The sequence below is a fragment of the Ovis canadensis genome, chromosome 5 (genome assembly GCF_042477335.2).
Source record: "Ovis canadensis isolate MfBH-ARS-UI-01 breed Bighorn chromosome 5, ARS-UI_OviCan_v2, whole genome shotgun sequence".
Lineage (NCBI taxonomy): Eukaryota > Metazoa > Chordata > Mammalia > Artiodactyla > Bovidae > Ovis > Ovis canadensis.
This window is the reverse complement of record NC_091249.1, coordinates 35,285,001-35,309,237: the sequence shown is the minus strand read 5'-3', so window position 1 is coordinate 35,309,237 and position 24,237 is coordinate 35,285,001. Positions and strand designations below refer to the sequence as shown.

Below are 24,237 nucleotides of genomic sequence, written 5' to 3'. Positions count from 1 at the left end.
GGTTCTTCAAACTTACATTGTTGAAAAATTATTTTATTCGGAGATGACATTCCCCTCCTCCCTACATCCTGCCTTGACAGTCTTATTGGAAGAAAGAGAAACTGTTCAGAATTATTGCCACCTATGTCTCCCAGACCTGGCATAGACATGTTGAAAATGGAAGACTGGAAGAACCCAGCAAGGAAATTTGGTATATTAATTGCTGCCCACCATGAGAAATAATTCTGGGTTTCTTATCCCAAGTCTTCCCTAAAGCTCCATCCAATGTAGAGTCAACAGACATCTTTCATAATACATGTGGTAAGACATCCATGAATATGCACATACTATCCTTGAAATAGTTGTATATTACTTTACTTCTGGGTAGTTCCTAATATTTTAATCAGCTTAATAAATAAGGAAATGGATTGAAAAGTCTTTGTAAAATGTTATGTAAATATAACATTTGTTTTAAGAATGTTTGAATTTGCATTCATCATAAATAAAAGTAAAAATTGGACAGAAAACGTTTTCACACCAATAAGGATTATTATGTTTAAAGAATCTGATGTAGCTATGAAGTTATGTAGAAGTTATGTATCTTGTCTGTTTCAGCAAGATTCTGTATTAGTTTTCATTTAAGTCTGATTTAATTGTGATTTTGTCCATCAGTTATCGAATAAGGCAGTCCACCTTGCCTCAATATTTGCCATACCTGTTTACTATTTCAAAAATAATTAAGTACAATGTATCAGTTATGTTTTTCCTTTATATTTAATAGAAGTTCTGTGAACATTGAGAATATATTACTTTTAGTGGTACACAGTTCTTAAGAAAAGTCGATTTTTTTACAATGCCACTTGTGATATTTTTAGCAGCTTGCTACAATATCATTGTAATAAAAATAAAGTGTACTCAGTGATGAGAGAGAAAATATTGTTAAAGACCTCTAGAAACAGGAAAAGGCTCAGGCATAAGGTCACGTGCTTCTCATTTTCGGCTGCATCATTCTGACTTGTTACTTTCAAGAACAACTATAATATTGCTACATCGTCCATTATACCGGGAAGAACTTTCCTTGAACTTCACATGGAGGTTGAGTAAAGCTCTTCTATTTGTTTTTTGAAGTACTCTCTCAGCTCAGGTCTCTTAGCCTTTAGGGTCGGTGTCAGCAAGCCATTTTGAACTGAGAACATATCAGAATGGATGTGAATGGCTTTAACCTAAAAACCAAATGCAGAATACATCTTTATCAGGAGTATAACAGCATTCATAGCATACATGGTAGAAGTAGACAGGCATGTGGGAATAGAAACACTGATATAAAAACAGGCCTATTTAAAAAGTCAGAGTTACTGTAACACCATGTCAGCTTATTTGATGTATCTGAAAGCTACCTCATCCCCTTCTTACTCCTCCATTTAGCCAGTCAACAGAAATGAATGAGTTCCTCACTCTGTGCCAGGCACCGAGGGCACAAAGAGGAATCACGAGTGCCCCTGCCCTTGGGGAGTGCACAGTGGCATTCAGCAGAGCAGACACATTGGGCAATTATTAGAGAGAACGGAATACACAGGAGGAAGGGCACCTAACTCAGGGAAGCCTTCCCAAATTAGGGGAGTGTTAAAGAATAAGCAGGAGTTAACCAGCTAAGAAGGAGAGGTGGGTGAAGGGCATTCCAGGCAGAGGCAACCCCATGAACACAGCTACAGGAGTGAGAAATGGCAGAGTATGAAAAAGAAATCCAAGTGGTTTCTTTTGTAGTTTCGTGAAATAGGAGGCCAAGGAGGTGACAGATGAAGCTGAACTGGTAGATGGGGCAGTTTTAGAGGAAGATAGTAGGAAGACACTGAAGATTTTTATACAGGGCAGTAACACAGCTGAATATACATTTTATAAAGTTCTTTCCAAGAGAAACGTGAACATGGTTTTTAAGAATGTTAAGACTAGACGCAGGGAAACCAATCAGAAGGATCTGACCAGTCCATAGGAGAGCAGATAAGGGCCTACGCTTAGAGTGGTGGCAGAGACAGAGTCAGGTAAGCAGTTCTAAAAGAGATTCAGAGAGAAATGAGATGAAATAAGGAAGAGGCAGTTTTGAGGACTCCCAGGCTTCCAGTTTGGAGGGCTGCATGGAAGAGATGCCATTCACAGGAGGAATATAAAATCTAGGTGGGACATGGTGAGTAAATGTTAAAAAAAAAAAAAAAGTTCTGCCAGAAAATGTTATAGCATTATTGGAAGGAGGAATGGAGAGACCAGGTTTAGTGTTCATAGTGCTTATTTCCATGAGGCAGATCCCAAGCCTCCTCATACAAAGTCTGTTTGCAATGCTGAATGGGGGGCCAGAGAGATAGATCAACTATTCTGGGAAGGCCTGGACAGGCTCCTCTCATGTGGGATTCCAGCTGAAAAGGACACTGTCAATTCAACGAGAACTTTTATCATCTGGGCTTGAGCTGAATCCTGGAATGACAGTCTCTCCAAAAAATTGTATCCTGACTGACAACTGGGTCTATCTTCAGTTATTTTGTTGAGATAACAGATCCATATTATTAAAGAGCAAAGGAATCACTATATAAAGACTTAAAAAATTAAATGTGCTAAATACACTTATACTTTCACTTGCTGTTTCACTGAACTGATCATTTATTGAGCAACTACTATGTGTCAGGTATGGTATAAGGCACCAGGGATACAAAGAACAGGACACAGTCTCTGCCCACATGGGCTTACAGTCTAATGAGAGATGCTGCCATGAGAATATTACTACTATAGGGACAAGCAGTGGTCCATTGCTTTGCTAGTATCATTCCCCATCTTCCATGCTAATAAAACCAGGTTTTGTTTGGGGCCAAAATGGTCTATATGTAAACTGCTGCTGCTGCTGCTAAGTCGCTTCAGTCGTGTTCGACTCTGTACGACCCCACAGCCCACCAGGCTCCGCCATCTCTGGGGTTCTCCAGGCAAGAACACTGGAGTGGGTTGCCATTTCCTTCTCCAATGCATGAAAGTGAAAAGTGAAAGTGAAGTCGCTCAGTCGTGTCCGACTCTTTGAGACCCCATGGACTGCAGCCCACCAGGCTCCTCCATCCATGGGATTCTCCAGGCAAGAGTACTGGAGTGGGGTGCCATTGCCTTCTCCAATATGTAAACTATGACAATCCTATTCCCTATTTCCAAGCCTCCCTTGAGACTAAGTGGGTAATCATCAGATCCATTTTTGGCTACTGAGAAGGGAAAGTTTTTGCCTTCCTCACGAAAGTTTCAGATATACCTATTTCTACCCACTCCCCTTTTTTACTTCCTTGAATATGGACAATGTCCAAAGCTGTAGCAGCCACCTTGTGACCATAAGGTGATATGCCAACATACCCAGAATGGAGAGTGGGAAGAGAGACGGAGTGCCTAGGGCTTTAAAGACCTGCACCTGCCTTGGACATCTTATCTTTGGACTTCTTATGTGAGAAAACCACAAAAACACACCCTATGTATGTAACATACTGAGGGTTTTCTTTTAGAGTTGAATGCATTTCTGACATAGCACCTAAGCCCACTGGGGTCAGGATTCACTGGAAAGGGATGCTTGAGTTAAACTCTGAAGGATAAGTAGGCTTTGGCCAGAGGAAGATAGCAAGGGGACGGGAGAGGCTGCTCTACGGCTCCAGTAATGGGGGTGTGGGTTACAGAAGCCAGGAGAACAAGAGTGCAAGGTCCCTGTGGCACACGCTACTGCCATGGGAGAACTGTTACTTAAACTCCATGGATACAATCAGGAAATGACTTATTGAAAAACAAAACAAAACACTCTCACACCCATTAGGATGGCTATTATCCAAAAAAGAGAAAATAACAAGCGTTGGTGAGGATATAGAGAAATGGAATCCTTGTGCACTGTTGGTAGGAATATAAAATAGTGCAGCCACTATGGAAAACAGTATGGCAGTTCCTCCGAAAATAAAAAACGGAATTACCACACGACCCAGCAGTTCCACTTCGGGGAGTGCGTGTGTGTATCCAAAAGAATTGACAGCAGGATCTCGAAAAGGTATTTGTACATCCGTGTTCACAGCAGCATTATTCACAACAGCTAAAATGGAGAAGCAACCCAAACGTCCACAGACAGATGAATGGATAAGCAAAGCGTGACAGAGATATACAGTGAAATTCTATTTCATAAAGGAAGGAAATTCTGACACATGCTACAACATGGGATGAACTTTGAGGGCATTATGCTAAGTGAAATAAGCCAGTCACGAAAAGGTAAGATACCTAGAGTAGTCAGAGTCACAGAGACAGAAAGTGAAATGGTGGTTTCCAGAGACTGGGAGTAAGGAAGGAATTAAGAGTTACTGTTCAGTGGGTACAGAGTTTCATTCTACAAGATGAAAAGAGTTACAGAGATGGATGGTGATAACGGTTGTACGTTATGAATGTACTAATGCCACTGAACTACACATTTAAAAATGGTTAAGATGGTAAACTTTATGTTATGCATATTTAACAATCAAAAAAACTTGGGGAAAAAATCAATGCATGCAAACAGTCACAAAAAATTCAACATGTCAAGGATTGTTTTCAAAATCTCTGATGCCAATTGTCTAGTGTTGTGGCAGGTGGATACTGTGATATGACAAAGAATTCTTTGCCCAGAGAATTCTCCATTGCATTCACTGATTTTTCAGATCAAAGACTCAATATTCAAAGAAGACCCCTAAAACAGCTACACTTTCTACTTCTTGAAAAGCTTTCAAGAAAAATTCTAACAAATTCTGGCATTTTTTAAATGCATGCTTGTAATTTTAAAATGTGATGATTTTTAAATGAGCACAACATTAACAAATGAGACTCATCTTTGCCTCTTAGAAATTTGTTCAAATGAAGGATTCACTTTTGCTACAGAAAGAATAGCATTTGAAGGGAACCATGTGTGGTGAGAAGGGGAGGACAGGGCTCCACTGAAACTAAAGCTGGCATTACATGTAGCCGCTTCCACTTTACTTCACAAATCTGAAGGATTTCTACCAGGATATCCAATATAAATAGGTGGAAATCTGAGGCACCTGCCCAAAAAAGAGGCATTATCTAATGTTTCAAAATTTGTAAAGGTCCTCATAATGAGTGTTTTGTTTGAAAATTCCCTCAGTGATCTTGATATTCAAAGAAGCAAGTAAGTTGGTTGCTGAAGTTGGTAAGGAGTAGGGCTGCCAGTTTTTGTACCCTCTGGAATATACTTTTTTCCTAATTTGCTTTTATCAAACACAAACCATCGTAGGGGATCCAAAAGTCACTGGAAACAGGTCCCAAGGGAGATGTTTTTGGACCACAGTGCACTGAGGACCAGGGGTTCTGCAGTGGCCACTGCTGATGGGTGTGTGGAGGCGGGCGTGGGCATGAAGGTGGGGTGCTGACAGGCAGGGGGGGATGGGGTGGGGGAAAAGCAGAGGTGCATGAAGATGGGGTCGGGGAGGGGCAAGAGAGGGGGTTGGGTTGAAAGTGGGGGTAGAAGACAGGTTCTGCCTCAAGCCCTGGGTCTACTAGAGCAGCTCTGCTCTTATGTCTGGTACATGTTAGCTAAGTTCTGCTACTTAAGTTTGGAAATCACCATTTGGTAACAAGATGAGTTAGCATGAAGAAAATATGAACAAAATCCAAATAAAACTTAATCCAGGATACAGTGATTTAACTTAGCAACTCATGTTTACTGTCATGAAATGAAAACCTGAGAAAGTGACAGAGCTAACATCCTTAGCTCCTTCTGATAGAAACGGCACCACGGGAAGACTTCTGACAAGTGTAAACAACGTGCCCACCTTCTTCTGTAAATGAAAATAATAATATAATTTTAAAAGGAGATGCCAATGCCAAAATATAAATGTCTACAGTGTCCCTGCAGCCTGGGTTTCAGCTTATGCGCCTTCCTAACAGCATGTGGAGAACATGTGTAACTGAGACAAGAGTTTATATTCACTGCAGGGACCTGGGTGAACACCGCTGAAAATCCAGCAGTGATAAGCAGAAGCTTCAGACAGAACAGTACAGGGAAGATGACTCTCACAGGGAGAGCTACCTGTGCTATTATGCTATTAAGATGCTAAGTAGAACGTAAAAGAAACATTATGATCTTAGGAAGAAAGAACTGCATCAGCTGGCAGATTCCGAGTATCTGTCAAACCAGCTACCTGCAGCAAGCCTAAAGTGCTGACTGGGGCATCTGCAGTTTAGTGTGGCTCTCTGCAACACAGTCTCCTCCTGAGGAGAGGAAACAAATACAGTCTCGCAGGAAGCCAAGCAACATGGCACTCAGCGCGCCTTTCAGCCACTTAACAAGCAGGTCAAAGTGGCACTGCTGCCAGTCCCTGCTCCACTGTGACATACAGCCCTGGGTCTATTTAAATCCTGCCATGAAGATGCCTGTACAAATTGCTCCAGTAACTAATCTAATCAGTAATTGGGAAAAAATGAGTCAAAATAGTTCTTTAGCTAACACTGACCTTAACTGTGGGTTGCCAACCTAGGTTTGTTTTTTTTTTTTCCCCCAGAAAAAAAAAATTTCTCAAAACTTACTGATTTTCATTTTTTATAAATAATTACATATTTTCTAATAAAACCAAATTGTTGAATTGTGGTGGGGAAAAAAGGGAGAAATCTTTATTCTCCCATTATGCCTAACACAATATAAAACGTGTTTTCCAGTTTGCAATAAACAAAGTTTTTGTTGTGGAAAGAAGGAAGGAGATACTTGATGTTAGCTCCCTTTCTGAAACTATACAGTTATCAGTGATTTCATATTTTTTTAAAATTTAAAGACACTGTAACATTTAAATTTCATATTGGAATATAATGTTTCACAAGTGTCAATTTATGCCAACTCACTAAAGCATAGAAATTTTCGTAATCCTGAAAAACCATTCAATGGAATTACTCAGTGAAACACTTTAACACACGATATTGCGTGTAGATAATAAATACAAAATAAATAATTTAGGACAGGAGAAATTTTTAAATAATTAATTAGGGAAATGCTCAATTAATTTCCCATTTAAAGGCAAACTGATTAGGTAAGTATTCATTTCAATGACAGAAATACAGTAAAAGATATTTAGCAAGGGCTCTGCAGTCAGGATTTAAAAAATCTATTAAGTTTCAAAGTTCACTTTATATTTATATGCCTATAAAAACTAATAAGCCATATAAATGTCAAGAAAATGGTTAAATCATGGTTAAGTATGCTCAAATACTTTCCAAGAACCTATATGTTTTAATTATTGATACAGTTATTTTAAATGCTTCCTATCTACTCATTAAGAAATATCTCCCAAAGATCTCCATAAATTAATGATAGTTGGCCTAGTTCTAGGAATTGTTTCTGAAAATTAAATTACATTGAATTTTCATCTAATTCAAAGCTTAATTCAGATCAATCCTCCGTAGTAAGTCTCAACTCCTAATGTTTCTGTTGAATGATTTCAGCCTCGGACTTGGGTATGTATTTGGGGTGGGGGCAGCAGGGGAGGGTGCTGTTAAAAAATTAGCAAAAGCCTTAATTGATCATTCTTTTATGAGGAAAGGGAAAAGGACTAGCTGACAATAGATTAGGGCTTAACTGGAATAATTTATGTCAAGCTTTAGAATACAACTAGGAGCATATCCTTCTCAGGCATGAAGCCTGGTTTTTGCTTGCCTGTGGTCAGCTGATACACACTGACTCCCCACACTGCGGTGGGGAGGATGCCACCGACCAACAAAGAGGAGAATGAGAACAGAGAAAATGAAGAGGTAACAAACAGCCCTGGCAATGAAACTCAGGCCTTTGGGATGCCACGTGACTTCTCTGTATGTGAGGCTACCATGGCAAGGACAGATTAATAGAGCAGAAACTCTGCTTAAGGCATATGGAAAGTCAAGAATATGCTCTAATTTGAGCAATGGTTAACAATGGAAATTTAACCAAAAGGTAATTTAAACATAATCTTGAGTGGCAGTCTCTTCCAGGAAAGAGAATCAGTTACAATTCTCCATGTACCCTGAGGCAGGTCACACAGCCCACATCCAGCAGGGGGCGTGCAAGCCTTGGGAATCACAAGGATATCTGTAGGATCCCAGCGCATCCCCAGTGCCCCCCCAGCGCCCTTACCGCCAGCCATTCAGGTAACAGAGAGGCCTAGACACACCAGGTCTCCAACCATTCTGTGGCCCCTGCTCTACATACAGGCTCATGTCTGTAGTCACACAGCTTCCCTTAATGGAGAAGCAATGAAGTCAGTTCTAGCAAATTTAAAAATTTAAATAATTATCATGCCAGAACTGACTTTGCATTCAGAAAGATATATATGGCTTCCCTGAATGCCTTAGATTTTATAATTTTTTAAAATAAGGATCTATTTATCCAGGTCTTATCTGCCCAAAAACATGCTGACAGATGCAGGCAAAGCAGTGTTTCTCAACCTAGATTAATGTAAAGATCTATTTCAAAAGAAAAACATTTCTCTCAAACTCTGAAACTGTGTTTACTTAAGAAATTAAAGTCTTAATCTATGGAACTGTTTTCTAATTGCCAAATAATTGCTGTAAGAATTTTAGCAATATATTTAAAACTGGTTTAAAAACGGTTTTAGGATAACATCAAAATGAACATACAAAATTAAAAAATTCTCATAAACCTTACAGACTCTGTTGGAGAAACATTTTATGAAAAACAATTATATTAAATGCATACTGGGGAATTTTTCAAAATCCATATTAATATTTTTCTGTTTAAAGAATTGTGTTTTTGAATTTTTGACTACAGAGGATTATAAATGGTATGTGTAAGAAGGACCAAGTATGCTCATGGAATTCAGTTACAAAATAGAGGCCCGACCTTGCAAAGTCAAAAAGTCTTAAGAGGTTTGCTGTGTCCACCTCCAGCACACTCTTTGTTTCCTCCTCTTTGTAAAGAGCACACTGGGCTGACAGATCCCTGGCCCCAGAAGTGCAATCTTTGCCATGTCCCAGCAAGGAAGATCCCTGGCTGCAGCCAAGACAGTCCCCGTAAAAATAAAAATGAGACAGGGCTCTGCTGCTCTTGAGTATTGCACACAGCTCGGAGACACACCATGTAGACATGCTCTATCAGTGACAGCTAGGAAAATATTTCAGCTTTATGGACATTTGTTACTATGAGGACAATGAGCGCAGTCTCACTTAGCATACAACGTCTTTTAGTGAGATTGCAGGTTGTTGCAAAGTCAGCTTGGAACAGGCTTTCGGAGGTCTGCTGGTACACAGCCTGTCTGCAAGCCACAGTGTGGAGGATAGGGAATCTAGGTTAGGGTCACTGTCAGCTGTTTTAATTTTCATCCCTACATAAAGGGCCGTAACAAGTATGGAAAAGGTAACAGTTACCTGTTCAAAAGAGTGGAGTCCACTTTCTTTTCCTAACCTCAACATATCTTCCAAAATGGCTTTCTTCAGCTCCTGAATCAAACCATATAGGTAAAATTACAAGGCAAAATCACATTTCAAAATGGAGATAAAAGAATCAGTGAGTTTTGAGCAAAGTACAACTAGTAACCATACCAACAGGTACCCCCACCGTTTGAACCCCCAGCTGTGGCTGACACTCCCTGGCAGCAAGCCAATCACCACCTCTCATCTGGTAAGTAAGTGCCGGCAAGCCTAAGGAGTGCCCGAGAGCAGGCTAAGGGACTACTCAGCTTTTTAAAAAATCTGCCCTCTGGTCAGCCTGCTGAGTCCCTGGTGCCTGTCACCCCCAGAAGAGCCCAGGGCCTGGTGGGAGCTCTAGAGTTCACACTGCTAAGAAACAGACCATGTGCCTGAAGAGCTGATGCTGAGTCAGGGCAGAGAGAGCCTCTTCCATAGAGCCACGCACGTGCCAGGAGGTTTCTGGAAGGGGTGAGCAGCTAATGCTCTCAGCAGGAAGAACTGTGCTCCTTTTGCAATTCGATGATCGTCTCTCTAAGCCCAGTAGACACAAAATCTACCTCCCATCAGGAAAGAACAGGGCTGTCAGAAGGCCTACGCTCACATCTGACACTGCTGTTAACCTGTGTGGCTCTGGGCAAGCCCCCTCACTCCCTGGACTCTCCTGCAAGCTGCAAAACAGGGCTGGACATGCTTTCTGTGATGTCTCCTGGCTGGAAAATTCAAACGTTTATCAAGTATTCTAAGAGGAGTTAAGGTTCTTCTACAACAATAACAAAAGACAGAGCTCTGGTTTAGGACTCCCACCACTTATAAAATGAAGCTGGAAATTTCCCTACTGGCTCAAATTTCACTCAGGCTACTGTTTTTGTGTTCTCTCATTATGCAGTATCATAGAAGGTCCAGCAGGTTTTGAGGAAAGAGTCCCCAGGTACAGACCTTATTTGTGCAGAGCTCTGCATACGTCCCTTCAATTCCTCTCTTCTGGGCCCAAGAGGGCATGACTTCTGGGTCGGGCACGACAATGCCCACCAAAAAGGCCTGTGATCCCACCAGAGGAAAACATAGTTATGACGTTTTTAAAGTGGTTATTTGTGGTCCACCATTAAAACTTATCTTGGTATTCTCAGACTCCATTCTTTTCTAAAAATATGTATATGCTTATGAAACATTTCCACTAAGATATCACACATTCTTGACAGAAATATTCTTGAATGTTTCTGATATATTTCCCTAACTTTGTAAAAGATTGATTAATAAAAAATAAGCTTAAAGGAGATTAAAAATCAGTAAGGTTAGTCCTGTATGTACCTTTAATTCTCATGACAAATTTAAATGAGACCACCTTTAGGATACTAATCAACCAACTCTACAATCGAAAACACATACATTTCCAAGGATTTCCAGACCATTTTGAAATTGATTCATTAATATGGTCCTCATTCATCAAGAACACAATTTTAATTTTCAAAGTATTTCCTTAAAAAAATAATAGTCTTTAACTACATAACTCTAATGACAGCACATGGGCTTCCCAGGTGACGCAGTGTCAAAGAATCTGCCTGCCAGTGCAGGAGAAGCAAGAGACTCAGGTTCGATCCCTGGGTTGGGAAGATCCCCTAGAGTAGGAAATGGCAACCCTCTCCAGTATTTTCGCCTGGGAAATCCCATGGACAGAGGAGCCTTGGAGGGTTACAGTCCACGGGGTTGTAAAGAGTCAGCCACGACTGAGTACCTAAGCATGCAATGACAGCACAGAATATATCCACAGTGATCTTTCTGACTTCAGATCTAAATGATACTGAAAAGTAGAATAAATAGAAATTCCCTCCAAATAATTTAATCCTAAACTGTATTAGTATACTAGCTTAATACATTAAGTATTAAGCTTAATGCATTGTACATTATAATCAGTACAATTACTTGCAATATTGCACCTGTTTATCTGTAAAGTTCACTTACATATTTTAAAACCAAAACAGCAGAAACCCTGAATCTTGCTTCACCATATTACCTCGAAATTCCTCTTGGAAGTAGATGAAGCATAAGTTAAAAGTCGTGGGAATGTACATTACTACTACTTCAAGCAACTTATTTACCTAATTGCAAATTTATCAAACTATAAGCAATTAAGATCTCTCCCTTAGAAAGGCATTTTCTCTCCTGATCTTATATGCCAGATAATACCAATGTCTGATTGGAAACAAATGGTTGTCATTTAAAATCAAATACCAGATACTTAGGAAATCATTCCCCAAATTCAGGCCCAGCACGTGTGGGAAGGCAGGAGCCTGGGGACTCACCTTTAAGCTGTCCCCGTGGACATAGACTTGGGCAACAGGCTCGCTCCGGATGTAGATGTTCTCAATCATCTCAGGCGCAACATATTCTCCCTGAGCAAGTTTAAATATATGCTTCTTCCGATCAATAATTTTAAGAGTACCAGTCTGTGGAGTTGGACAAGCAGCTTCATAAAGAGATGGCATTCCCAAGCTTGAGCCCCTCACTTATTCATGCCAACCCCCGGCCTGCACCACCCTGCACGCCCCACTGGATCTGCTCGTGCACCTGACGTCTCTGCCCTCACGAAGTCACCGTGTGGCCACAGAGGGACAGTGTGCACACAAGCGGACAGCTCTCAAGCTCTGCTGGGCCCTGAGTGTCCACTGTCCTCTCCACTTAAGAATGTGCCCCATTCCCCCTCCCACCCCGGTCAGTCAGGTGCCCAGCAACAGGTGCCTCCTCCTCAGAAGGCTCCCCACCTTCCCATCAGGGCTCCTCTCACCAAGGCCCTCGCTCCAGCTGTCCCTCTTCTCATCTGCATCTTCAGATTTGCCCCCGTGAACCACGCTTAGGCCACCACTCCCAAAGGGTGGGACGCTCCATCCATCAGCACACAGCACAGCACTAGTGGAGGCCCCCAGACGGCAGGAGGGGCCCTCTCTCTCCAAGACTTCTGCGGCAGGCAGGCCACCCCTGGGCAGTGAGTGCTTGAGCCCCTGGCTTCCAGGACCCCCACCCACTTCCCTGACCCCCTTACATCTCTCTGAATTTCCAAGGTGAATAGGTTGGTCTCTCTCCTTTGGCTCAACCCTTGAATGCTGCCATGCCCTCACTTCCACTGACAATGTCCCTTGAGGTGACTACCATTTATCTCCACAGTGGCCACTCTTGCATCTGTCTGAGCTTCCTGCCAGAGCTCTTCACTGAGCTCCAGCCTCAGAACCTGACTGTCCTCAAAAGACTAAAAAACCCAAAAAACCCAGGCTGTTTGCCCTGCACAATGCGGTGTGCCCTAAAGGATGACCCTCCTCCTCAAGCCTGCCCCATTCCCCAAGCCCCAAACCTAGAGATGGCCTTGCCACTGGGCTCTCCTGGGACTTCCAGCAGTCAGGCTCACCCGTCCTTACGCATAAATCTTCCTTACAGTTGACTCTTCCTCTCATCAAACCCACTTCCTTATCTAACGTGTGCACACACTCTGGCCCTAGAGCTGCTCTATCTGTTCAATTATCAGAACCACAGTAATTTCACCAGAAGAGAAAAACACGCAGCCCTTGTTTGGCTCAAAATCCAGCCTGGACATCAAGCACGTTCACTACACGGGCTTCTTTGGTCCTCGTGGTGCCCCGTGAGTTGGGTGTCATCACCTCCACTTCACAAATGGTGAAGGTGAGGATTAGAGGGGTCAGTCAGCTCCTCCAAAGCCATGCAGGTAGGAGGTGAGAGAAGCAGGACCCACGTCAGGTCTTTCTGGATCACAAACTTGGAACTTTTTCCCTGACCTATCTAATGCTATTCCAACATAATAATAATTTTAAAAATTGACTCCCATAGACTGCCTGCCTACTGCGTTGGGCTGTGAGTTCAAGCATGCATCAATTTACTTGCTTCTCACAACATCCTGCAAGGTGGGTGGTTTCATCTGAGTTACAGGGCATCAGTGGCAGATGTAGTTTTGTGGGACTTTTTCCCCAATTTTGAGGATTCCCCCCTAATATTAAATGAAGTACAGAGCCTTGAAAGGGGCCTATTCAAGCAAGGGCTGAAGCCTGGGCTTCATTAGCTGACGGGACAATCTACCCTCTGCCAGCGTCCAGGGCCCTGCTTGCTTCTCCAGCCTCTCCCCTCCACTGTGGGCCCTTGGCTAGAAGTGCTTGCCTCACGCCCTACTTTTCCTCAGCTTAGTGCAGCTACTACTCCTGCCCTGACTGTCCTTCTTGCTCTCCCCTCTCTTGGAACAGGACTTACATCCTGAGACTCAGAGCCAGTGGGTGCCTGTTCCTCTCTGCCTCTCCCCCAGGTGAGCATGGCCGTCATCTCATGCCCATCACATTGGGTTGGGAAGCGTCTAAAGATGTGTCTCTCTTCCCTGAGCAGAGTCTCTGGTCCTGGGTGCACGGTGGGGGCACATGCATGTCTGCTGCGGGAGTGAGGGTATCTCCCAGTGAAGTGCACAGTTCCAAGCAGGGGCAAATCAGCTCACCAGCCCCTGGAGGGCTCAACCATCACTAACCTGCCCGATAAACTCGACATCTCAGAACATCCACCCAAGGCCTTAGCAATTTCCCAGAGACACAGGAATGGTTTCCTAGGGTGGGCTGCAGCAGGTGGGGGCTCTCAGTTTCAGGGATGGAGCCTTTTTGTGGTCACAGCTTTCACCTAAGCATATCCTATGTGCCAGGTAGTGTGTCAAGGGCTTTACAGGTACACTGTAATCTCATTTCTTCCTTACAACATGACCACAGAGGTAAGCAATGTTATTACCCTCATTTTACAATTGATGGAATGAATCACCATAACTGGTTTTAACTAAAAGTTGGGGGCCACAGCTAAAGAATGCCACGTAACTTACTTTCTTATTCTACAAGTAAGTTAATACGAAGCCATGGGGAGGGATAAAGCTTTGTTCAAGGTCACCAGAGTAGCTGCTAGCAGAGACAAAAGAACCCTAGAATCCTCCTGCCCAGCTCCAAGCTTTTCATATCGCTCAGTGTCACCTCTCAGCTGGAGGCCAGTGTCCCAGGCCCTGCCTTTCTCAGGTCTCCTAGAGCTATGAACCCCTTGTTCCATGTATAGTACTTTATCCATCAGATTCCAGAGCACTGTCAGACTTCTAGGAAGCCACGTAAGGGTAGGCAGAGGGCCTCAAACTCCAGTTCTACGCTCCCCAAAGATCCCTGTCACCTTCATCAGGAGGATGAAGGAAGCTTTGGGGGCAAGGTAAGGAAGAACTTCCCAGCTCCCTGCGGTTTTCTGGAATGACTGGTTGTCGGGGTGGACATAAAGACTCCTGCCTCAGGCGTGAACCAGATGACACACACTCCTACCACCAGAATGTGTGGAGGTCCACGGTTCCAGCGTACGCACCGGCAGCCACTTCCCGATGTCTCCAGTGTGAAGCCAGCCGTCATCATCCAGGGCTTCCTTTGTCCTCTCTGGGTCTTTCAAGTAACCTTTGAACACATTTGGTCCTCTCACACATATCTGTAGGGACAAACACCTGGTTTTTCTCAGGATGCAGCAGAGGGAACCCTGATAGGAGGCTGTCACGAGGCATGTGTAGAAAAATGTACACTATCCCTCAGGAAATCCACTGCGGAAGCCACAGTGGTGGAAAGAGAGGACACAAATGGCCACCGGCGTTCTCTCAAGCAGTGACTTCTCTGCTCTGGCTACCCCAGACCCGCCTCTGCCATCCCCTCTTCCTCAGGAACCCAGTGGCCTTTGGTATGTGCTGGATGGTGTCTCCCTGGAGACAGAAGGCTGGCTAATTCTGCCAGAGATGCCTGACACCCTGCCACATGACCAGGCACTCAGCACTCCCATCCACTCCCATGGGATCAGCAAGTGCAGGCAAGCTCTATCTACCCCATCTGGCCTGTCTCCAAATGGTCACGTTTCTGTTTGGACAGATACACAGCAGCAGGCCATGCCAGTTAAGAAAAAAAATGGATTAAAAAAAAGTTTAGCAATCCCAAATCTTATTTTAGATCAGCCCAGTCCCATCCTTGGGGGTTGGTTACTTCATAAACAGGAGAGGAAATGCTCAGTTTAGTTGGGCTTAAATTAATCAGGAATATGAAATGACTCTACACATAGAGTGAAAGGAAAATAATTCCATTTTTTTCCCTTTTACTCCCTACATAATAAAGCATCCACAGACATGAATGGCTAAACACTCAAGGTTACCTCTCCTTCTCCTTTGCTGGTCCAGTAGTTCAGTTCCTCAACGTCGACGAGCTTGATATGATTGCAGGGCAGAGGTGCCCCTACGTGTCCTAAAACACCAGAACAAAGAGGCATTTGTCAGTGTTCATTTCAATTTCAGCACTGAAGATGCTCTGTGCCATGTAAAAGCCCTCAGGTGGTCAAAGTGGGGAATTGTGGCTGGAAAGCAACACACCTTTAGACAGGCATTTGTCACAAGCAAGCACTGATGATAAAGTTTTGGAGCAAGGTGAGGCCAACCAACCCCTGTGGGGCCTTTGTTCTACATCCGTCCAGTTGGACAGATTCACAGGGCCCAGATCGGAGGCTCACACGCACACCAACCACATAGTCAGGATTTTTTATATTAAGACATTTCCCCATTATTAGATCGTATCTTTTGGTTTTGTTTCAGTTCAGTTCATTTCAGTCACTTAGTCATATCCAACTCTTTGAGACCCCTGGATTGCAGCACACCAGGCTTCTTTGTTCATCACCAACTCCCGGAGCTTACTCAAACTCATGTCTATCGAGTGAGTCGGTGATGCCATCCAACCATCTCACCCTCTGTTATCCCCTTTTCCCACCTTCAATCTTTCCCAGCAACAGGGTCTTTTCTAATGCGTCAGTTCTTCCCATTAGGTAGCCAAAGTACTGGAGTTTCAGCTTTAGCATCAGTCCTTCCAATGAATATTCAGGACTGATTTTCTTGAAGATTGACTGGTTGGATCTCCTTGCAGTCCAAGGGACTCTCAAGAGTCTTCTCCAATACCACAGTTCAAAAGGATCAATTCTTTGGTGCTCAGCTTTCTTTATAGTCCAACTCTCACATCCATACATGACTACTTGAAAAACCATAGCTTTGACTAGATGGACCTTTGTTGGCAAAGTAACGTCTCTGCTTTTTAATACGCTGTCTAGGTTGGTCATAACTTTTCTTCCAAGGAGCAACAATCTTTTAATTTCATGGTGGCAGTCACCATCTGCTGAGTTTTCCAAATTTGCTGGCATATTGCGTGCAGCACTTTCACAGCATCATCTTTAAGATTTGGAATAGCTCCACTGGAATTCCATCACCTCTACTAGCTTTGTTCTTTTGGTTCGAGCATCATAAAACGGTCATTATTGCTTTTCCCCCAGTCACAAAACTGTTGATTAATGTACATAATAATCATCTACAATTCTATTTCCTCCACCATCCCAAATAAGACTTTACATTTTCTTGGTCTTCTGTATTCCAATCACAAAACTACATCTAAGCTATGTTCTAATAACTGGTTGTTTTTGGCAAAGCAGAGGATTTTTATGCAGGTGCTGGCCAAGGTCCTGAAATAAAGTGAGCCATGAAAACAAAAGGAGGCTCTGCCACTTTCTCTTTTAAATGAGACGTTGTCAAATCTTTCATAGTATTGTACAAAGACAGCTATCGTCTCATACTCAATAAACTTTTATGTTTTTATGGTAAGGATGCCTAAAAAAGGTAAAACCTCCAAACTTTCACATGTGATAATGCAGAGGATATCACAAGAGGGAAGAAAGTGTCCAAAAGGAAGGGTACATATGTAAGCAATCATATAATATGGCATACTATATATAATATGGCATAACAAGAAAAAAGTAAATGAGCCAGAATCTCAGAATACAGTCCTTGTAGTAAATCTGCCAGTGGTAGGGAGACCAAAAACTTTGCATATAAGATATACTTTACTCAGCAGGAGTTTAAGGAGATAAAACTCAGAAAAAAAAAAAAAAAGCCTCTGTACCTCACTTGGCCGAATGTGATTTCAATTTAGAATCCACCTATCATGTTTCTTCTGACTGCCTCAAGGTGCTCAGAAAATGTTGCATTACTAAGCATGTTTCTTTCCTATGCACATCATTCCAAGTTTTCTAGTTACAGTTGAGCAAACTTAAGCATGAAGGGTAGCCCCAGGCTCACAGAGGAAGGTGGTATCTGGAAAGAGTCTTTTGACGAATATTTTTCATATTCTTCCAGTATCTGGTCTAAATTTGGTGATGGCCAATACATATATAGGCCAATACCTACAGCCTCCTCCTTGTCCTGAAAAGTAAGTCTCTTCTGAATGAGGGTGTGGGCAGTAGTTGCTCCTCTTTGAGGTTGCCACTGCCTTCTAGATGTTGCAGTCACAGGAGACCATAGTTCCAAAGAGCCTCTGAAATGGCCCTTCAAGAAATAGCACACTGGCTGCTATAAACTTGCCCCTCCCTCTTGGGTTATATCCAATTTGCAGCCTGCTTCCTTCATTCTAAAATGACTATAGGCTAGACTGTCATATTTAGAAATTATAAAATCCAATATATTGATATTATAGGTATTTTTCTATCCGGAGCTGTATTTTGTGATTTGTTACTTTTCTCTTAAAATGTGACTTCTAATTATCTATGGAAGAAATAGGAAAATACAAAAAAAAAAGGAAGTACAAAAATATGTAACAAAAAAACCAGATCCATAATGCCACAACACAGACAAAACCACCATCAATGTTTTTCTTCTATTTCTTAAGTGCCCTTGTAAATTTATTCTCCAAGAGGAAGTTTTCAAGCTTGCTGTTCTAACTCGTTCCCACATCTCCAGCCCATCCTACCTGAGGTCCAGTCCCCAGGTGTGGTGAAGGTACATCCCGCCGTGCACTCAGTTTGGCCGTAACCTTCATAAACCTTCAAGCAAAACACAGAAACTGCACTGTAGCTGTGCACCCTCCTACAGGTAACTGGCTGCCCTTTTCAGTCAGCTAACCTCCCACTGAGCATCTGGCTGCTCTTGGCGGAGGACAGTGCCCTGAAATTAGGCAACTCCAGGAGAAACTGGACACAGATAACAGGCATGGCTACTCTGCTTGGAAGAAATGCTATTTTTACCAGAGACACTTAGTAGATAAGGTTATGTGGTTTGGGATAAAGACTTCTATTTTCAACCACTCACTTTATTTTCAGTTTGAATAATACATAGTAAAGACAAACATTTTAAAATCCACTGGAGGTTTTCTTCTGTCTCTGTAAGATATTCCCCTTCAGAGCCCCATGTGCTGGCATGACTAGACCATGTAGGAGAGCTGCCTTTCGGAGAGGTCATTTCATGTTGCTGTATAACAGGAGGGTCAGTGTGAGAAGCCCATGGCTTCTTTTTTCCTTCCTTTTTTTTGTGTGTGTGGGGTGGGGAGGCTTGCAGGATCTTAGTTACCTGACCAGGTATCGAAACCAGGATCCCAGCAGTGAAAGCACTGAGTCCTAAACACAGGACTGCCAGGGAAATCTCAAGAAGCCCATGGCTTCTAAAGCATAAAATTTTAAGCATGCACATTTATGAAACAGATGTGCCTACTTTACTGAAAACCCACCAGTCACAGCTATGTTACTATATAGTCTGCATAAGCCCGGAGAAGGCAATGGCAACCCACTCCAGTACTCTTGCCTGGAAAATCCCATGGACAGAGGAGCCTGGTAGGCTGCAGTCCATGGGGTTGCTAAGAGTCGGACATGACTGAGAGACTTCACTTTCACTTTTCACTTTCATGCATTGGAGAAAGAAATGGCAACCCACTCCAGTGTTCTTGCCTGGAGAATCCCAGGGACGGGGGAGCCTAGTGGGCTGCCGTCTATGGGATCGCACAGAGTCAGACACAACTGAAGCAACTTAGCAGCAGCAGCAGTTTGCATAAGTAGCAACTTAATAAACATTAATTGAATGGATAAATAAAGGAATGAATTTTTTTAGCAATGACAAAATCTACGCAATCAAATAAAAGCACACAAATGAACTTTTATCCCCCTCGCCAATGCTCCTTCTCTGGGCTGGGGGACAGTCTGCAGACTGGAGAATGCAGAGATGCCAGTACAGGTGTGGGACAGATTCTCCAGCACATTGATGATCCATGTAGTTTTCTCCCAGAGTGGATACACACCTAGGCTTTCTACAATGTCACAAGGCTACCTTGGCTTTCAGTGACCCATAGGCTTTTTACATCTTCAAAGCAGGGGGCTTTTACCCCACAAAAATCTTGCCCCTAGGATATTTCTCCATACAGAAGAGGGAACAATGGGTTCCCTGCCCTGTCCTAATGTACACCCCACTGCCCCCAGGGAAGGCCACATAAAGGCAATCAATACCTGGCAGCCCAGAGCTGCCCGGAGGAATCCCAGGACGGTTGGTGATGCGGGGGCTGCTCCAGTAACAATCATCCTCACGCACCCACCAAGACTGGCCTGTGGGGAGAGAGAAAAACATGCCAGAGTCTGTGCTGCTACAGATGACACGCAGCTCACCTGGATCTCACTTAACGAAAACACATCACATTTGCACCCTAACCTGGACACTGAGGTTGGGATCAGAGAGGCAGCCTGAGGTTGTACAACCCAAGAGCTGAGGTGAGGAAGGCCTTCTTCCAAATGAATCAATCCAAATGGCTTTGCAACCCAAGCCACAGTATGGCTGGCTATCTCTTTTATGTATTTTGAGACATGAGCCATTAATCTGTGTGGCATTCTGTAATTTTGGTTCTCCCTTTCTTAAAATACACAGCTGTTCCCTCACTCTCTCACTGTTTGCCAGCATCCAAAACAACTACTTAGGACAATTTCTTCCCACTTGAACCTTAATGGCATGGCCTTTTTTAAAAAATTTCTAAATCAATGCCATGAGCTATTCACCTATGCACAGCGGAGGACAATGAATTCTTTAAGCACTTTGTTTCTGTAAGTTGAGCCAAGAGATTTTAAATATTCATTTTCATAGCTAAAAATATAGTAGTAAGGAAAAATGAGTAATGCTCACTCCTCTAATTAACTACCAATTCTTTGCGTGATGCAGAGCTTTACAACTTTAGTGGGGATACAGGACTGAGTAGTTCATATACGGCTTGGTTTGGGAGAAGTTGCAGGGATGGGAAACAGGGAGGGAAAGGAAGATTCTTGGTCATCATGCTAGAGCCTTGTGCTGCTTGGAAAGGCACCGTGGCCAAGGTTACAGGGAGGGGGCAAGAGAATCCTCAGGTCCCAGGAGTTCCCTGGTGAACCCGACTACCTATGGGCAAAGTTGTCATACTGCCTACAGAAGTCGAGGAACTCACTTTCCAAGAATTCACTCCAAGAATTCTTGCTGGTTGCCTCAGGCAAATATAACGCAACTCTAAAAAAACGAAAATGAGTCCTTTAAAATTTCAATGGCAGCTGAAGCTTTGATTTCATTGGCAAATAAGTTACTGTTTTATAAGATTACGTGCCATGCCACTGGGCTAGAACTTCTCCAGTTCTTCTATACGGTCACCCCCTGGACACTTGGGTGCCACTCCATCATCACTTGTTCATTTTCTCACCTGAACCTTATTAAAGAAGAGTTCATCCCAGATACTATCATTCCTGATGATTCCACTCCGGACCTCGGCCTGCTTACGCTTTGCTGCAAATTCCAGGAGCCAGCGCTTTAATGGGGTGTCTGCCTGGCTGAAGATCTGAGGAACAGAAGTTGGGAACAGCTGTAAGGACTACATACCCCACCTCGAGACACACTCCCAGGAAGAAAGCTCAGACCGGTCAGCAGAGAAGCCACCACTATTTTTGGCCCTGCACGTGAAAGTATTAATCAGTCAGTCATGTCCAACTCTTCGTGACCCTGTGGACTGTAGCCCACCAGGCTCCTCTATCCATGGAATTCTCCAGGCAAGAATACTGGAGTGGGTTGCCATTCCCTTCTCCGGCGGATCTTCACAACCCAGGGATGGAACACACGTCTCCCGCATTGCAGGCAGACTTTACCAACTGAGCTACCAGAGAAGCAGGGGCTTCACTGAATGTGTGACATCCAGTTCAAGGTTAACACTACCAAGGCCCAGGCACACAGCTGAGAAAGAAGCTTCCTCCCCCTCAAAATCTCCCAGCCAGGGTTTTGGAGAGCAGGAAGAAAACAGAAGAACGGGTGGGAGTCAGGAAATACGAGAGGAGGCGACTTTCAGGACCTGGGGTTAGAGGTGTACAAAGCCTGCCTGGGGCTCCAGCCTCTGTCCGAACAAGCAAAGACACCCCATGAGGCTCACCTTGTCGTACATGCGGTTCAGCAGTCGGGGGACCACTGGGAAGATGGTGGGGCACAGGGCCTTCATGTCATCTGAGAGGAGGCGGATGTCTCCCTGGAAGAAGCCAACGCGCCCTCCATGGCAGTAGACGACGGACTGGAGGAAGAGGACAGGGAGGAAGGAGTCCCTCAGGGCGGTCACTCCTGGGAGCAGTCCAGAGCTGTCCAAAGCTGTCCATACGGAGGCACCTGTGACCCCCAAAGCCAGCTCTGGCTACTGCCACAGGACACTGAAGAAAGCCATCTGAGGTGAAATATCGCCCTCCACAGCTCCCCACCTCCCCAGAAAGTCCCACTCAGACATGAAGCGAAGCAGGAGACAGGGTGGAATCCTGAGCCTTTGGGGGATGCCAGAGCAGCCAGACTCACTGGTGGCTGCCCCTTCGTGCTCACTCCCAAAGCCTGGACAGTGGCTCCATGGGGACTCAGTCCCTGAGCTGTACTGCCTCATCAGTGTGTCTGCTCCAGGTCTTAAGAGTGCCTGCGCACTTCCCCAGGGACACCTCGGCAACTCTGGAAGGGTCTGCAGTACCCACGAGTACTGGGGATGCTGCTGATGTTGTTGGCTAAGGGAGGCCAAGGTGGAGCCTGACTGGTTGCTAATGGCACTAGGAATATGCCAAGGGCTCCTTCCTTTCATATTCATAGCAATTATGTAAGGGAGACAGAATTCTTATCAGTTTTACAGATGAGGAATGCAAAGGCCTCAGAGGTAAAGGGATTTGCCCAGAGCCACAAGTGATAATTGCTGGCACTGGAATCCAGGTATGAAAAGCTGGAAAGCCCTCCCTAGTAGACCAGATCTCCCCCAAGGCCAAATGGGAGAGGCTTAGGAGATAATGCTTCTGCTGCACCCAGAAGTAGGGCAAAGGCTAACAGTTTTGCCAAAAGAACACACTGGTCACAGCAAACACCCTCTTCCAACAACACAAGAGACAACTCTACACGTGGACATCACCAGATGGTCAATATCGAAATCAGGCAGATTCTATTCCTTGCAGCCGAAGATGGAGAAGCTCTATATAGTCAGCAAAAATAGGACTGGGTGCTGACTGTGGCTCAGATCATGAACTCCTTATTGCAAAATTCAGACTTAAATTGAAGAAACTAGGGTAAAGCACTAGACCATTCAGGTAAGATCTAAATCAAATCCCTCACAATTATACAGTAGAAGTGACAAATCGATTCAAGGGATTAGATCTGACAGACAAAGTGCCTGAAGAACTATAGAGGGAGGTTCATAACATTGTACAGGAGGCAGTGATCAAGACCATCCCCAGGAAAAAGAAATACAAAAAGGCAAAATGGTTGTAGGCAGAGGCCTTACAAGTAGCTGAGAAAAGAAGAGAAGCTAAAAGCAAAGGAGAACAGGAAAGTTATACCCATTTGAATGCAGATTTCCAAAGAATAGCAAGGAGAATAAGAAAGCCTTCCTCGGTGATCAATGCAAGGAAATGGAGGAAAACAATAGAATGGGAAAGACTAGAGATATCTTCAAGAAAATTATAGATACCAAGGGAACATTTCACACAAAGATGGGCACAATAAAAGACAAAATGGTATGGACCTAACAGAAGCAGAAGATACTAAGAAGAGGTGGCAAGAATACACAGAAGAACTGTACAAAAAAGAGCTTCGTGATCCAGATAACCACAATTGTGTGATGACTCACCTAGAGCCAGACATCCTGGAATGTGAAGTCAAGTGGGCCTTAGGAAGCATCACTATGAACAAAGCTAGTGGAGGTGATGGAATTCCAGTTAAGCTATTTCAAATCCTAAAAGATGTTGCTGTTAAAGTGCTGGATTCAATATGCCAGCAAATTTGGAAAACTCAGCGGTGGCCACAGGACTGGAAAAGGTCAGTTTTCATTCCAATCCCAAAGAAGGGCAATGCCAAAGAATGCTCAAACTACCACTCAATTGTACTCATCTCACAGGCTAGCAAAGTAATGCTCAAAATTCTCCAAGCCAGGCTTCAACAGTACATGAACCGTGAACTTCCAGATGTTCAAGCTGGTTTTAGAAAAGGCAGAGGAACCAGAGATCAAATTGCCAACATCCGCTGGATCACTGAAAAAGCAAGAGAGTTCCAGAAAAACATCTATGTCTGCTTTATTGACTACGCCAAAGCCTTTGACTGGGTGGATCACAATAAACTGTGGAAAATTCTGAGAGAGATGGGAATACCAAACCACCTGACCTGCCTCCTGAGATATCTGTATGCAGGTCAAGAAGCAACAGTTAGAACTGGACATGGAACAACAGACTGGTTCCAAATTGGGAAAGGAGTACATCAAGGCTGTATATTGTCACCCTGCTTATTTAACTTATATGCAGAGTACATCATGTGAAATGCCAGGCTGGATGAAGCACAAGGTGGAATCAAGATTGCTGGGAGAAATATCAATAATCTCAGATACACAGATGACACCACCCTCATGGCAGAAAGTGAAGAGGAACTGAAGAGCTTCTTGAGGAAAGTGAAAGGAGAGTGACAAAGCTGGCTTAAAACTCAACATTCAGAAAACTAAG

General features: G+C 43.7%; 1 protein-coding gene across 13 annotated transcripts in view; it reads right to left on the bottom strand.

Annotated features, from left to right (window-relative positions):
• Nucleotides 1–734: 734 nt before the first annotated feature.
• ACSL6 (acyl-CoA synthetase long chain family member 6) overlaps nt 735–24,237 on the bottom strand; it is a 62,841-nt gene continuing 39,338 nt past the window's right edge. For all 13 annotated transcript variants that reach the window (XM_069591498.1, XM_069591503.1, XM_069591499.1 and 10 more), the window contains 10 exons: nt 21,666–21,800; nt 20,949–21,083; nt 19,744–19,839; nt 18,222–18,294; nt 15,598–15,686; nt 14,776–14,892; nt 11,709–11,852; nt 10,345–10,446; nt 9,367–9,438; nt 735–1,202 (listed from right to left, as the gene is read on the bottom strand). In XM_069591498.1, the coding sequence (XP_069447599.1) occupies nt 1,065–1,202; nt 9,367–9,438; nt 10,345–10,446; nt 11,709–11,852; nt 14,776–14,892; nt 15,598–15,686; nt 18,222–18,294; nt 19,744–19,839; nt 20,949–21,083; nt 21,666–21,800 (1,101 nt within the window). In that variant the 3' untranslated portion in view covers nt 735–1,064. The remainder of the gene's footprint in view (nt 1,203–9,366; nt 9,439–10,344; nt 10,447–11,708; nt 11,853–14,775; nt 14,893–15,597; nt 15,687–18,221; nt 18,295–19,743; nt 19,840–20,948; nt 21,084–21,665; nt 21,801–24,237) is intronic.